The sequence below is a fragment of the Corvus moneduloides genome, chromosome Z (genome assembly GCF_009650955.1).
Source record: "Corvus moneduloides isolate bCorMon1 chromosome Z, bCorMon1.pri, whole genome shotgun sequence".
Lineage (NCBI taxonomy): Eukaryota > Metazoa > Chordata > Aves > Passeriformes > Corvidae > Corvus > Corvus moneduloides.
Window position 1 is genome coordinate 14,659,469 of NC_045511.1, and position 16,273 is coordinate 14,675,741.

Below are 16,273 nucleotides of genomic sequence, written 5' to 3' on the forward strand. Positions count from 1 at the left end.
GCCCGCCCTGGGTGTGATTAGTAGCTGAGCTCTGTGACTGACTTTTCCTTTGCCTGTTCTGCCCTTCCTCATGCTTATTAAGGGAGGCAGAGAACATTGTGTCCCTTGTATGTGCCATTGCCTGCAGAGCCTGGGGCAGGAAAGGGCTTGTTGGTGATGAGATACTGGATCAAGCTCATTCCTGGTGTGCTTCAGCTCTGTGCCCAAGACTGTGTTGAAGTAACAGCCAAGTTTACCAATTGCTTTCTGCTAAGATAAATTATGGCTGGAGAGCGTAGTCCTCCAAGGAGGTGGATGAGAGGGCTGCTCATGGGGTGTCCTTGCAGCTCTCAGGAGGTGGAACCTCTTGCAAACTTGGATGTAGCAAGGCTTGCCCAGGACTTTGTAGGTTGGTGTTTCCCTTTGCCTGCAGGCATTAAGGCAGGCTTGACTCCTGGCTGAAGACGTGGCAATCTGTGGAAAGCTTCCATTGGTGCTTGCCAAAATCAGTCCTCAGTGGGACGGGTATTCTTGCACAGTGACAGCAGGCACGTGAGGGTTTCATCAGGATCCCTGTGCCCTTCCATCAGTCACTGTTAGTCATTAATTTGCCTTACCTGAAAAGCAGGTTAGCTCATTTGCAGGTGTCATGGAGAAATGGTTTGTTAAGTTTAGCTTCTAAAATCCCCCTTGGGGCTGGAGGTTTCAGTTCTGTGAGGATCTGCACTGCCCTTCGTCTTTCCAGCCTAGAGAAGATTGAGTTTCAAGACATTTTACCATGCCAAAGTCCTTCTGAGAAGAGCATAAAAATTTGTGGTCTGCCTGTCCTGCAAAGGCCATTATAGGTCCCAGGAGGGCTAAGCAGGGGCTCTGAAAGTGGTCGTCTCGACTGAGGTTTCTGCTCCGTGTCTTGGTGAGCCGCACAATGGGCTGGCTAGTGAGATGTCAGTGATGCTCTGTGTGTATCATTTCCAAAGCACTTTCTGATCTATCAGGATGAAGGTTTCTGGAGAAATGCTAAATAGTATTATTAGTGTAAAATAAACATACTTCAATATTTCTAACCCTAAAGTGGATCCAGATGCTTTCTTATGGCTGCTGGATCTGCTTTGGTTTTTCCATGGCTCAGTGTGGCTGTCTGCATTTGTTCAAGTGAGATAGGATGTGACAGAGAGCTTGTCACAGCATGCTCTTGTCAAGTCAGTAAATCTTTGTATTTATACATGCACACACTCAAATATATATATATATATAAAGAAAAAATGACTGTCTTAGTCCAAGACGCTACTTCCGAGTCTGACACTTCACGTGTGTGCCAAGGAAGCTGGAATAAACTCAGTGAGTTTATCAGTTCTTGTGATCACAGCAGTCAGCTCAGCTGTGTAGGGGAGAAATGGGATTTGGCTGAATAACTCAAAATAGTCTCCCAAGAAAGTGAACATGTGTCTCTGTCTTTATTGCTCTGATACAAAAAGGGTATTAAATGTCTCTTGATACCAGCTACAGGTTGCATTTTCCAGCCTGTGGTTGAGCTTTGCAAGAGGTAACTTTCCAGCTCTGTTTCAAGTGTAAAACAGCTTTCTTCTGGTTTTAAAGATTATTAACATTTTCATGGTTTCTCTACTACAGAGAAGATCAAGTCCTCCCCACTGCTTAAGGGTTACATTTTAGATGGGTTGGGGTTTTACCAGCACTGGTGCCAGGGTGAGATCAAAGCAGCAGAAGCAGCTGGGTGGTCCTTCCTTCTGAGCATGCTAGTGGGAAATGTTTCCAAGCCAGTATTTCAGTGATTTTTTTTTTAGATCCTCTTTGTGGCAATGATGCTGCAGTCTCTGAGGGGACTCCCAGCTGTGCCAGGGAGATTTGACACTACCTTGCAAAAACTGGAAAATACAGAAAGTGTGAATGGGTATTCTGCTGGTAAAATGTTTTGGTTTGATAGCTGATACTAATAGGTGTATGATCAGCTAGTAAAATATCTTGTATTCTTAAAATCAGTGATAATAGAATTAGTTATGTGTTGCGATTTGGTGGCAGCTGGAGTATCTGTCCAAGGTTTCTTAGCTGGTGTATGAGATCTAAGGCTTTCAGCAAAACCTATTCCATCCCCTGCAAACCAAAGTGAGAAACAGAGAGTCTCATTTTTCAATAAATTTAGATCAATCAAAGCTGAATTAGGGATGTTCTTTGTTCACACACCTTCTCCATCCAAGCTGAGGTCTGTGTTCAAACTGAGTGACAACTGGGAGGTTGCAGCTCATTCCCCACACCTGTGCAGAGAGCTGCTGCATGTGCTCATCAGCTCTGATCCTGCCCTGCCTTGAGACACTGTTGGTGTACTGATTGCTAAAATCTCTCTTGAGTGCTCTACAGGGACCAAATCTAAAAAGAAAGTTTGTCTGCATTGTACACATTAAACCCCTTGAGAAGGGGGATTTGGGGTCCTGTCTGTCTTTTTGCTGTTTTCTGCTGTCCAGAGACTGCATAATTACATTTTATTGAGTCCATCCCACTACTCCTTTCTGGAATGGGATGCTCCTGGATTGATAAAAAACAATTTAAAATCGTAAGGTTCTCACTCATTTAATACAACCTTACCTGTTCTTTGCACAAAATGTTGAGAGCTTTCTGTGCTTCCCTGGTGTTTTTTGGCTTTTTACTTAAACAGCAAAGAAATGGCAAAGGAAGAAAAGGAAGCCAGCTAAGTAGGTGGCACATACTTAGCAGAAATTACAGGTGGCTCAGGCTCCTTGGTTGCCATCATCCCTGTCTTGGGAGGGCAATACAATAAAAGGACCACAATTTCTTAGTATATTATCTTCCTCTTGGCTCCTGTCTTGTGGTATGAGTTTCATGTTATATCAGTGCTGGTTTTCCTGCTGTTTGGTTTGAAACAAACTCTTGAGAAAATGATGCCACTTACTGCATCACTGGTCTCAGCAGGACTTAGCCTGTCCAGAAATACCTGACATGATCTGATGTATGCAGTGACTTGCTGCCATGCAAAGATGTCTCATTGACCCAGAGAATACTTATTTTTTTCTCATGGAAACTTACTATGTTCTTTGAACTGCTGAGAAGTACTCAAGAAGACATAAACCCATGAGTTACTACAGGCTGCATGCCTGGAACATGCAGGCCATCTCAACATATGGAGTAAATCAGCACAGCTCTGTTGACTTCAGTGCAGCTGCACCTATAACCACTTGCTGTAACCCTGCTCAGACTGGAGGGATGATTGTGTATGAAGAATGGATAGGAAAAAACCCTCCCTTTTTCTTACAGCTTTACACTTTATGAACAGAATAAATGTGCCGTGAGCGGAGGTGAAATAGTAAATTATTTTTGCCTCTCTAGAATTACTTTATTTGGACATACGCTAAGTTCTCTCTTGTTCCCCTTACTTCCTAAATCAAGTAGTTGATATGCGTGCACTTGGTTGCTGGCATTAAAAAATACAGGTTTTCAGAGATTGGTGTTTCAAAAAGCCCCATATACATGCACCTGCACAGAGACAAGTCAGACAGACTTGACACTGTGTAAAGACAGGGTGGGCAGCACCCACGCAAGCCACACGACTATGGGAAGAGGAGCTGCCTTCCTGCTTCCATGTGCCAGGAGAAGCAGTGCTATCAGGCTTATGTGTGATGGATCAGAGTGCAGTGGTATTGCTGCAAGCAAAAGTCATGAATTTTAATCAACTTTACTGGCTGCCTTGAAATTTGAGTTGAAAGATAAATGTGAAAAACAGGCAGCCCATATTGTTTCTGGAACAGAACTGCCCCTTTTCAGTTGATTAAAAGAATTCTTCTTTTAACTTTATAATCAAAAATACTTCCATCTTAGTTCAGGATTTTTTTTTTTTTTTGGCTAACCGTTACTTCAGGTCCTGCCAGCTTCGTGTGTCCCCAGAGCCAAGTGTCACCTTGTGGCCACCCAGACAGCTGACCTTTGCTGCAGAGACTTCTCAACCGCTGGGGCTTGTTGGCTGTCTGATTTCAGCCATTTGGAAAAAGATGGGTTTAGGGCTTTATTTAAATACTCTTTATGTCTGGAGAAGGGGGAGGAAAAAAAGGATTGCCTGGTGAAAACTGAAAGGACTGTCCAGGGAGTTGGAGTTCAGTTTATATTCACTGGGAACTTTGGCACAGCAAGCATACTTGTCCTTCCCGTCTGTTGCTCCAGGGCTGCTGTTAAGGTTATTTAGTTGTGGTATTCATTTGAACATCAGTCTTCCTAATTAAATATAAGTGATTTGAATGCTGATGTTGTCTGTGGGGGATATAGAAGCTTTGGGAAGAAGTGGAGTGAAAATACCAGCTCTTGTCCCTGATCAGAAACACACACCCATTATGTTACTTCCAGCCACTGCCAGGCTGGTCTGGATTACTTTGAGTAGTTGAGAGTGCTTTCCTCACTCATTTGCTTCAGGGGTTATCACAGCTGCTTTTCCTGTTTTGCCGTTAAGTCACCTCTGTGCAGGATTAAGTTTGAAGGATTTATTTTAAGGCCAAACAACTTTCAAGACAGGGAAAGGGAAAATTAGCCTACAAGCAGCAGGGATGGAAAAAACTTGGTGGCAGACTCCTGAGTGGTTCCTCCTCTCTCAAGTGCAAGTGCTGTGCTATTTTCTCTCATGATCTATGGTTCAACTCCACACCTAGCTTCTCATCTCCACTAAAAGCTGTAGGTTCAGCAGCTGCTCCATATTAGTGAAGAGATCATTGTAGCAGAGGCTTATTTGATGCTCTGGGAAATTCATGCTGCCTTCACTAGTGGGAAAGGCAATATAGTTTTGGGGCCTAAATTAGTGTGAAAGGGCACATACAAACCTGCTATGTACAAATTCCAGCTTGTTTGTACTCTCAGTTGGTTACACCCTTGGCTCAGAACCCAAATATTTCAAGAATTTGGGTTGAGGTATATCCTTTCCTAAGAGAGGCATGAAGTTAGATTCCCCTTTTGCATCAGTGGGTGCAGTTTCTGTAAGGTCACAGAGGGTTTGTTTGAAGCAGAAATGTTAATTGCTCCAAGGCATGTCCAGAGACTTCGGGAGCGGAGCTGATGTGTTGCTCTGGTAGGAGAACCTGGGGGCTGCTCCTTGCACAGCTGAGATCACTTGGCCCCTGTTTTGACTGGAATATGCTTGCTATGAAGGAAACCCACCTGATTTCCATGTCCCTATAAAGAAGTTGGGATGCCTTGTAGTGCCATGCTTTGCTGTACTGGGGCCGTTGGTGCTGTGCCTGTGATGCCATGAAGATTTTTTGCCTTTTCTTTTATACCGCTGTTATACCTTTTTTACAACTTCTGTATTCTTAGTGCTTTTCCCCTGCATTCTTGGACTTGTTTGTCAAGCTAAGAGACTAAACATTTTAGAAGCTTCTTAGCTAGGGATCAGTGTGCCCCAGACCCCAAGGTCCTCTCCAGAACACATTCTGTAAACCAAGATAGAACCATCCAGGGGAAGGCTCCTTGGGGAGGGGGGCTCACTTGAGCCTCTCATTAGAGAATCTTTAATAGATATGCTAATTAATAAAAACCTATAATGTCATACCTGATCTTTTGGGGTGGGCATTCGGCAGGGTGCATTTCAATGCACATGACCTGGACGTGTGCACCTAAGGATCCTTAAAATAAATACCAAGGTAAAATCCCTTTTCCCCTTCTAACCATGTATGACTCTTGATTTTAAGACCAGGAAAAGGCATCACCTGCTTACCCTAGTGGCTGATTTTTTGTTTTCCCTGAGGCCTTCAAAGCATGTACATATTCTGAAACAGAAGATTAGTTTCAGTAAGGAGGCTCATTTCAGATGCAGATGCTCTGTGGGCTGCTGCACAAATGAAGCCTGCCTGATTTTCAATTTTTTTTAGAAGATATTTATTTTAATGCTCTGCTGGAAACATTCTCTGCTTTGCTTTCCTTATTCCACCTTTCCATGTTGCTGTGCTGCAGGTATGGAGGTCAGGGTCATGGGAACTGGTGGCATTTACCAGCTGTCACGTTACGCTGTGGTGGGATCAGCCTGGGTGGCTGGTAGGGCTGTTATTTATTCCTGGTATTTTCTTCCAATACTGAGGAAAGAGAGCATTTGCCAATGCCTCGAGTTGTCCTACATCAGGTAATCAGCTGGCTGAGACAGTGCATGAACATCACAGGGCGCAGTGTGCTGGGATGCCGGGGTGGGACGCGGGCACTGCGGGGTGAGTGGTTGGCGATCCTCACGCATCCCTTTCCTTGCAGTTACCTGGCCGAGCAGTGCTGGAATGGCGGCTTCGTCTACCTGATCATGTTGCGCCGCATCAAGCGCAAAGCCCCTCTGCCCCCCTCCAACGGCAACAACAGCAACAGCTGTGATCCCAAAGCCAAGCCCAGCCCCGAGCCCGGAGAAAGAGCTGCTCAAAATGGGAAAAGGACCAGGAAGTTCGGGGTCATCACTAGGACACCCGGCAGCAAGGACAGCAAGGAGAAGCTGGGCTCAGAGCACGGGAACGGGCACTGCACCCCGATGGAGGTGGAGGTTGCTCAGCCGGAGACCTCTGAAGCAGAAAGCAACGGGGAAGAGCAGCACCAGGGCACCGGGGCACCGTACCAGGGCCGGCTGTCAGATGGTGGCATGCCAGACATTGGGGACCAGGCTGCCCAGGTATGTTTGCTTTGTTCCTTCTAGAGAAGGAAGCAGCAGGTATGCAAGCAAATTAGGTTGATTTCTCAAATCAATTCTCTTGTTTCAATGCTCTGGCCTTGGGCTGACCCTGTAGGTGACAGAACAAGCTGTCAGGGTACGCAGCTGTGGGATGGGGTTTTAAAACGGGGCAGGAGGATTGGGGAGTTAAATAATAATTGTTGGAAACCTCTGTCATACTCCATCTCTGATGGAGGGGAAGGTCCTTCAATCTCTTGACCTGCCAGAGTTGGCCTTAGGATTTTTTGTTGAGGCAACTCATGACCCTACAACACTGGAGCAGGCGGTGTCAGTAGAAGATGGTAATTTTGTCCTTTGAGGCTTCATGTTTAGCTCTGCCTGAACTTGATGTCACCTTACAGTTCACGTTAACATTGGGATTGAAGCTTCCCTTTTTGGTGCACCAGACCACGTTGCATGTGTTTGTGTTACAAAACTTATTTGGCCAGTGTCTGGGAGCCACAGGGAAGTAATTGTGGATTTTGCTCAGAGCTGATGAGATGGACAATTTGTTAATACTTGGGATGACAGTGGGATCAGGGCTTTCATTGCTTCTCTCTTTGTCCTAATGGAGATCTTGGGGTTTGTTGCTTGTCTAGAATTGCAGCATTTCTGGATGGAGGAAAATAACCCAAGCCTTGATCAGGTTTCAGTATGCATCTATCATCAGAAGCACTGTCTGCCAATCTTTCCAGAGGCACTGATAGTATAAACAGATGAAGGCTACTTTGTTGGGCTTGGGGCTGGCTGCAGCAGCTGGTTTTGGTTTTAAGACTTCAAAGCTGGTGACAAAGCACTGTGAGTGGACATCTCATCACTAAATTCTGTTGAGAAAAGCGGGGGATTAAATGTGCCCTCTGAATGAGTGCTCCTCAGCACTACTCCAGGGTAGTGGTGATCGTGGTTGTGAAGTTACAGTAATTTAATTTAAAGTACTTCGTAGGAGCTAAAAGCAATTTTAAAAAAGCTCTGGTTTTTAAAGAAGCATAATTGCAAAAACTTGCTCTTCACATCAGTGAGACATGTTGGATTTTATGGTGCAACAGAAAGGGTAGGGTGTTTGTGTGTGTGTTCTTGCAAGCCTCATAACTGTAGCCATTCTGAAAGAAAACATTAAAAGCTTAAAAATAAATAAGTGAATCATTGGGTATTTTGAAAGCTCTGGTCCATATAAAAACTTGCTGAATCTGTTCTGAAGATGTCTAATTAAACACATGTTATAAATGAAGTTGATCAGACATTTTTTTTTGAAGTGGAAAGCCAAAAATATATATATGTAAAAAAAAAAAAGAAATTTTTGATCCAGAGCCATCTTGTTCTAGGGCTACCTTGATGTTTTGAATCATTTTGGTCTGAGGAGTAAATTGTTAAATTCAGAACATACATATATATATCAATGTGAGCAATAAATACATTTTTAATGCAAAGCACATACAAGATGGCTTTGTAAAACGTAAAAACATAGCTGAGGCACTGGAAAAATTCAAGAGCTATAATCTTTTCAGTTGTGGTGTAGTGTCGTTTAGTAAAATTGCTTCTTTTTTTTTTTATTTCCTTCCCCCCCTAATATTTTCCTTAGAAATATGACCTCTGTCTGTGTCAGTACTAATTACATTTTCCTGACAGTTGAATGAGGAGAAATGTGAATAGATGGAGCCTGAATACATGCCTAGCTCATCCTTTGCTTTTTAAAGACCAGGGGTCCTTAGAGAAGCCCATCACTTAACAGCATCTGTGGGGTAGCTGCTATCAGAGTAATGAGTGGCTTACTTCAGTTTCTTAGTAAGTATTGAATTGGGATGGTGAATAAAATTTTCAAAATTATTTGTGTCCTGTTTTAAAAAAAAAAAAGGAAAAGCAAGGAGTAAATACACTTGAGAGCCTCAGATCTCACTTACAGCTCCATTTTCAAAGCGTGACCTGGCACTCAGGCATAGGAGATCCAGTCGTGTCAGGAGCCTTTTGGAAACGGCATCCAGGATGTCCTGTCAGAAGCTGCAGCCTCCTTCCAGGCTTCAAAGAGTGAGCCAAACCTCCTGTAGCCGCAGGATGAGTTATCTCCTCCTGAGCAGGGACAGGGGGCATTGGCAGGGCACCCTCTCCGTGGGGAAAGCAGCTCCATCCCCACTGCCTGCCCCATGCTTGCCATCTCCTCCACATGTTGACTAATTGACTATCCAGGGCTGTCAGCCATGTGCCCTTGGGGAGCACTATATTTGCTTTCAAGGGGGAGAGGCAGCCTGTGGCAGACAAAGAGGTTGGCTGCAGGTGGGAGGAAAGGCTTTGAGAAGCCGCTTGGGGACCTGCACAGATGTGGGAGGACCTTGTTGGTCCTCTGCATTGCTCTTTTTCCACCCCAGGAGGCAGATTGGAGCGTTACTGAAACTGCAATGTGTAGTCCAGGAAAATAACCTTTTTTTTTCTCTCTGTAGAAAGTTAGTTTGAAGTTGTTGTGACCAAAATAAGAGATAAGAGGTTGGGTTGATCTGCATGTCTTCAGCCACTGCTGTGCTGATCCCAGTGGCCAGCTCATGGCCAGTGCCTAGGGCATGTTGTGCTGGGAGTGCTTTTGAGGCATCCACATGTCATTTCAGTGCCTTTTGCTTTCAGGGCGCTTCTCCCACAAGCATGGGGTTGTTCTGCCATTTTCTCTCCTGCTCACAACAGCAATGCTGGATTGTGAAACAGGCGAGATGAATACTGTTTGTCAAGTGAACCTGCCAGGAGATTCCTGTGTTACTGGTTTGTGTGCATGTGCCAGTCCCCTTCTTCAGGCTTGCTTTCATCTTTCAGATCTTGATCTTCTCTCCTTGCACTTGGCATTGCTATCACCATGTATAAACAAATCTGCTAGGCTGTCTGCTGGTATGTAACCCTCAGTAAATATTGTACCTGTCAATTAGCAGGCAGCATTTAATGTTTACAGGTGGTTAAGTTATGCTGCAATATTTTTAGGATGAACATAAATGCCTTTTAAAAATGTGGGGATTCAAAGCAGCAAAGCTGTGTATCTGCCTGGCAGGAAGATCTCTAAGATCTGGAAACCAGACCTGACCTTGGAGAGGACCCAGGCTAGCAGCAGTGGGAGTCAAGGGCAGTGATTTAAGATTAGGCAATCTCTGAGCTGGAGTAATGATCCATCACATCCTGGGAAGATTGGGGAGCTTAAATACAGATATCAAAGTTTACTTCTTTTATTCAGTGGCCTGAGACAGGGTGTAGTTTTGCAGGCTGGTAATTATACAGGCACAGATGGAAGAGTAATATGGGAAGGGTCTGATGGAGTCCATTAAAAATGATAAAGAAAAGGAAACTGTGAGGTTTCCTCACAGTATACCAGTCCTGTGGTTTCAGTGTGTTGACTGGTAGGACAGAATCCCTCCGTTTTGTTCTCAGTTTCTCTGTCATGGTGTTTTTGGAAGACCTGCAGACTGCTTCTGTAGCCGCTCAGCCCCTAAGGAGTACCCAGAGATGGCCAGATACAGCTGGCATGGGCAGGGATCAGAATGCAAAGACCAGATTAGGCACATGAGGGGCGGGAGTCTGGTTGTCAAAGGGGACTTAAACTGATCCAGGTTTGGCTGACATGATGAGAGGCTTTCACTGATTAAGCCAGAGGGAGCTTGGACAAAGATGAGTTGTACCAGAACAGACCGGCCACCTTGGCTTCTTCCTGCCCCAGCAGGATGCTCTGAAAGCCCTTAAAAAGCCAGCTGTTAGGAGCAAAACCAAGACACCCCCAGAATGCTCTTGAATCCTCTTACTTCTTTGTAAGTATCCAAATTTTTAAGGGCTTGGAATCCAGATCCAAATTCATCAGTGATTGGTGGAAACTGTCTACAGGACATTGGGCTGAGTGAAAGTGCTTTAATAGTTAATGGAGGCAGGTAAGAGGGGCTGGGACTGTGCATTTCAGTATTTCTCCAGTGCCAGAGATACATGGCACAGGAGGAGTTCAGGGTGTCGTGGGTGGTGGTGGCGGCACTGTGGGGTGGGGTTGTGGTGGGATGCCTTTCCAGGATGGAAACAGATCAGCATCCGGTGGCCCTGGAAACTGTGTGTGGTTTTAAAGTCTGTGCTTTTTTAAAGTCAGTGTGCCATCTATTAACAAAAGGAGAGAAAGGGGATAGCAAGGGAACTTCAATGCCTTGCCTTCTAGAGGTTTTGGGTAGGTCTGGGTTATGGCGGTGCTTCAGGATCTTGGCTCCATGCTGTTAACCCCATTACTCTGGTCACAGCCACCAGAGCAGTGTGCCTGCCTAGCCAGCTTTGCTCTTACAGCCCAACTGAGCCCAGTTTGCATGGACCACAGCCCCCTCCAGACATGTGCGCTTGTACACAGGTGCACACAGACTTGTGTGTATGTAGAGAACCAGCCAGAATTTCCTTTTTTACTGCTCCAACTGCATGGTACATTTTATCAGCAGCCCTCTTCATTCTTCAGGCCCATCATTGCTTTCTTACTGACGTGGCTCATCTCGGGTGGGGATGAATGGTTTTGAATTGCATTTTACTTCGCAGTTAAGGAAGGCTGACAGCCTTTCTATAGCAGTTCTTGCCAATTAGTGTTGGTAAATGCCAGCATTACCTTGACTTTTGGTTAGTGGAAAATGTTCCTTATCTTGCCAAGCAGAAGAGGAAGGCTAATAGCACATTACAGGAATCAAAACATGAGGCTTGAGATAATGCAATGGCTTTAAGCATTTTATTATTTTGTTAAAATTGATGGGGAAAAAAATTTCTCACCCTTTTGCTGTACCAAAATGAAAAACTTACTGTGAGCAAGGTAGTCCAGTACAGCTACTGTAGCTAAGTTGCTTTATGTCAATTTTTTTTGGCAACCTAAGCAGTAATTACTGTTTCATCAAGGCTTTTATAGGATTCTTATGATGCATGATTTAGACATAAGTAACACTGGTTTTAGGTGTTAATGTAGATACTTTTAGTCATGTAAAGGCCTTCCTCAGAATCTGATTCAGTTCTTAACATCTTTTTATCTGTTGTGTTTTCTTCCAACTTTCATTAACATTGATCCTGAGGCTATCTACTGTCTTGAAGTTTTAATGTGCACTGTGATAAGCTTGTCTTCCCTCTTTGTTGCTGTTTTGGGTTGTAAACTCTCTGAGGGACAAGGGCTGTCTTTTAATTGTAGCTGTACAGCACTGACAAAACTTGGCCTTGTTTTTGCTTGGGATTTTAGGAAGTGCTTTGATGTAACTAGCAGTGAAATTACAGTTAATATTTTTTGCTGCCAGTTATATCCCACCTCGTCATAAAACAACAATTGTCACAATTTTCTGGGGTTAAGTTGCTTGCTGCCAGATTTTTTCAACTGACTTATGATTCTGCCTGCCTTTGCTGTGATTAAGTGATAGCTACAGCTGTGGTGCTGTAGATTTTAATTTTGAATAGCAACCAGTCCTTTTATCTTGTTTTGTTCTGAATTTTCCAAGGGTGCTCGGATGTAGAGATAGTCTGGAAATGGATAAGTTACAGTGTGTTGGTTTTACTGTGTCACCTTGAAATGAGGTCCTCACTCTTGGGAATGAGCTGTCCCCAAAGGCAGCACAGGAATGTTTGAGGTTATATTGCAGGAGGTCTCAACCATACTCAGCTATCAAAAACCATAGGTGAGAGCACCACTGTGAAAGCATTTCCCACCTACACAGAAAGTGGATGTTCGGGTTTTTTTTTTTTAATATTTTGTGTACTATGTTAAAGAAACAGCAAACTCACAACTGAAATGCAAATGCCTAGCTTTAGCTGAAATGTAAGTTCACACCATTTTATGTTTTAATCATTAAATGCCAATAGTTGAAACCAAGTGGATGTGCCTAAAAATAGAGTATGCTGTTTGCTTAAGTGCTGTAATGTTTCAGGTGTTTGTTGGAATTATAAAGCTACATACACTTAATTTGTGAGGCAGAGTGCTGAAAGCATTTAGCAAACCCAAAAGATTCCTGTTGTGGACAGATGTAATACCAGTCCCCATGAGAGACCACTCTTTGGCTGACATCAGAGTGTGGTGACCTCCTCTAGGCTGGGCTTTAATCCTATTGCAGGCTGCAAGGGTGTTTTTTGAAACTTCAGACTAACCAACCAGCCATTCCCAATGGCCCAGTAAGAGCATGAGACTGGGTCAGGTACTCAGTGGAGTGCAAACACCTGTAACCCTTTAAAAGCCTGAGCTCCTCAGGGGCAATTGCCAGGCAGAAACCCCCCAGGGCCAGAGACAGAGGAGAAGATCCTTTGTCTGATCTCACAGTTAAGATTCAGTTGATGGCAAGAGTGGAACAGCTCAGGGAGGTGCAATCCAGATGGTGATGGCTCAGGATGATAAATGACTCCAGCAGACTTTTGTAAGGGGTGATGGTATAGTTCAGGTGCTTGCACTGGCTGATAAAATGTTTAAAGTCCTTGCCAAGGAGATGATGTCAACAAGCAGTCTGTCTCAGGAGATGGATCCCTGGGCGACCGTCTTGTTTTAAGTTGTGGAATTTTCATCCACGCTGCTCTGCTGCCTGTTTCGTGTGTTTTAATGATGTGTTTGTGTTTGGGGGAGGGTATGTTTTGCTTCTTACTGTTCCCCAGGCTTCATCCCCTAAGACACTTCTCTTTTCACAGGGAAAGTACTCATATTTCAGTGAAAAGATGCCAAGTGTCTGGAGGCTGTTTGTCCAAAGAAGGGGACTTGTGAGATCAGGAACCAACACTTGAACACAATCACAGTTGTGTCTGTGCTCCTAGCTCCTAATTTGAGGACATGGAGAGTTCATATTGTCAATGCTGTGTAATTCCTGTTAGGTTTGGGAATTTTCCCCCTCTTTCAAGTAGTGTAGGAGACACACAGTGTATGGCTTGCATCATCCAGATGTAGAAGCCAAAGGCTTCAGTGGTTCAGTGTTAAGAAACTTTCATAGGCAGCAAGGATGGACAAAGAACTCCTGTCTTGGAATAATTTATTGATGAAGAAATTTAAGATTTTTTTCCTCCCCTGCTTTTGATTTATCATGGAGTTGTTTAGCTTGCTTGTGCAACAATGAAAACAAAACCCAGGGTAGTAGATGAAAGCAGGAGTCCTGCTGTCAGACCAACCTTAAAAATAACCTGGCTAAGATCAGACAAAAAATTCATTCATTATCCACTAATTAAATAATTGCTTTGTTACGAACCTGCAAAAATCAGATTTTGGCATGATTTTCTGGTACTGAGTCATTCACATTAATATCTGCTATGTGAAGAGTGATGGCTTTTGACTGTATCTTGAGACTGACATATTCAAGCTGCTCACTTGGTGTGTGATGGTGCAAGATATATTCCCCAGCTACCATCTGTCTGTCCCACCTGCCTGCTGGGGTATGGGGATAGTGGGAGGAGGCGTGATGTGATCCAAGGTGGGGCAGGGAGCTGGGAGTAGTGCTTTTAATTTATCCCACATCAGTGAAGGATGCTGGGCAGTGGTATGTGCTGGTATGGCCATCCCAATGTTCTCCCTGTTGATGTAGAGAAGGTTGTTGCACTGCAGGTCTGAATGTCATGCGTTTCTGTTTGGGGCATTTTGTGCTGGTTTTCAGCTCTTTGTGATCAACGTGCTGGTTGCCAGCTGCTGTGAAGCTTATTGAAGTAAATTTTTATAATGCATGGAACTTGGAACTTTCTCTTCAGTGTCGCATTTCCAGAGCAGCTTTGTGGCTGGTGAGGAAGATCTCACTGTTTGCTTCTGCTATTCCAAATGGGAAACCCTGTGAAATTTGTAAGTGGGAACTGGTCCCTGCGGACAGACGGTAAAAATCCATGTTGAATTGTGGAGGGAGGGAGACATCCCGTGGGCTGCATTCAGGTCCAGGTCAGTTAGTCAGTGTGTGCATACAGACCTTGCATGGTTATTGATATTCTTATCAGGGCTTATCTCTGTTTTTGTTTTAAAATTTTTACATATTTACATCAGGTTTGCTGCTGTGACAGAAAGTGCTTTTTCATAGACAACTATTTTACATTTTCCATTTTACTGTCTGGCTTTTTAACTACTTACAGCATTTCTGTTTTCCATTTGTTTACACCTTGCTCCTGCCAAGCTTGTCTTTTATTAAAGATTTCAAAGCCTTTGTATACACAGATTTGCAGCTTCTTGAACACAGCACAGTCAAAATAAGTCAAACCCCTTTAAAATCCCCTGCAATTAGCTAGTGAAGGAGACGCGGGGGAAAGAATGGCTCCAATGTCTTTTGCTCATTTATTTATTTATTTTCCTCGACACTCGGAGGAAAAACGTTCCTTTTTGTTTTATTAATGATGTGCTTATGAAATGGAGCGTTTGATGGTGTGCACTCGGAGCAGGCGGAAGGCAAGCTTCCCCACGTCGTGCTGGCAGTGCGCTCCCTTTCTGATCTGCAGCACTTTTAGTTTATTCCAGATGTACGCTTGCTCTCAGCAGAGGCTGCTTGATGCACAATGGCTTCACGGTGGAGAAAAATGGCCTGTGGGGACCCACTGGAAGCTGCCAGTTGTATTCTCTATTCTCACTTGTGGTCTGTTACATAAGATGACCCTTCCCCTCTGAGCCCCCCACTTTGCAATTAATCCTAGCGGAATATTCATAATGTCTTTTAAAACATTTTAATTATTTGTAACCTAGGCACTTTGAAGTTGATCCGATTCAAGTGGAAAAATCTGGTCCAAAGGGCTGCCTGCTTTGAAAGAGCCAAGTTGGGAGGAAAGTTGAGTCACTAAGAGTGATGTAACTGCAGAGAACAGAAATTAGCCATTAGTTCAGCTGCAGCCTGACTTGACTATTTGTGTTTCTGCTTGCTGTGTGAGGGAAGTCAAGAAATGCAAGTCTGGAAGGGATTTCAAGAGATGACCCAATCTCATCTCCTTCTCTGAGACTGACTTTGACAAATGTTGGTTCATCATGTCCATGAAATCTTTTGTTGGGAGGAATCCATGTAGGCAGGGCTGCTGCTGCCTGGGATTACAAGCAAAGTCTGTCGGGTGGATCTGGGCAGTCAAGGTTTGTTCAAGTCACTAACAATTAATTTTTGCTTCTTATTCCTTTGAAACTCTCAAAGCAAGCATGTCTTTCTGAGAGTCCATCCTGGCCAAATCTCAGGTGAACTGCATGATATTTTTTGGATCGTCATATACTTCATCCCATGTTATGTCGTGAGCCTGTTCTCAAGTGCTGCACACAGTGCTTGTGACCTGTCTTTGGTTAAGGGATATAGTTTAGTCTCCTAAGGAGTAACCAAGGCTGGATATCACCTGGTCCCTGGCTTCAGTAGGAGCTGGTAGTGCCTCGCTCTCTATCCTTCATGAGGATTTCTGGAGTTTGAGACTGGACTGGCATCAGCTCATCTGTGCTTTGTGCTTGAAGTGTTTTTGCACCAAGAGCTGTGACATGTGCAGATTTCTTGTGTCACTGGTGAACAAAGCTGGGGGGAGGTTATTCTGAGTTATTTGTAAGTGAAGCTGTGAGAACTATTCTGAGAGGATGGGAAAATTCAGCTCTTAATAGAAACATGGAACTGACAGCAACTGAGCAGCAACTGGAATCGTGCAGCCGATCAAAGAAGACCAGTCAGCATTTAAACTCATCCTCTGGGCAGG

At 44.1% G+C, this 16,273-nt stretch overlaps 1 protein-coding gene across 7 annotated transcripts in view; it reads left to right on the forward strand.

The window, feature by feature from the left end:
- PDZD2 (PDZ domain containing 2) overlaps nt 1-16,273 on the forward strand; it is a 139,878-nt gene that overhangs the window by 64,780 nt on the left and 58,825 nt on the right. For 4 of the 7 annotated variants that reach the window (XM_032095501.1, XM_032095500.1, XM_032095499.1 and 1 more), the window contains exon 2: nt 6,226-6,628. In XM_032095501.1, coding sequence (XP_031951392.1) covers nt 6,226-6,628 — 403 coding nt within the window. Of the gene's footprint in view, nt 1-6,225; nt 6,629-10,237; nt 10,438-16,273 lie in introns of those variants that run through there. The other 3 variants (XM_032095504.1, XM_032095506.1, XM_032095505.1) reach the window with 2 other exon arrangements.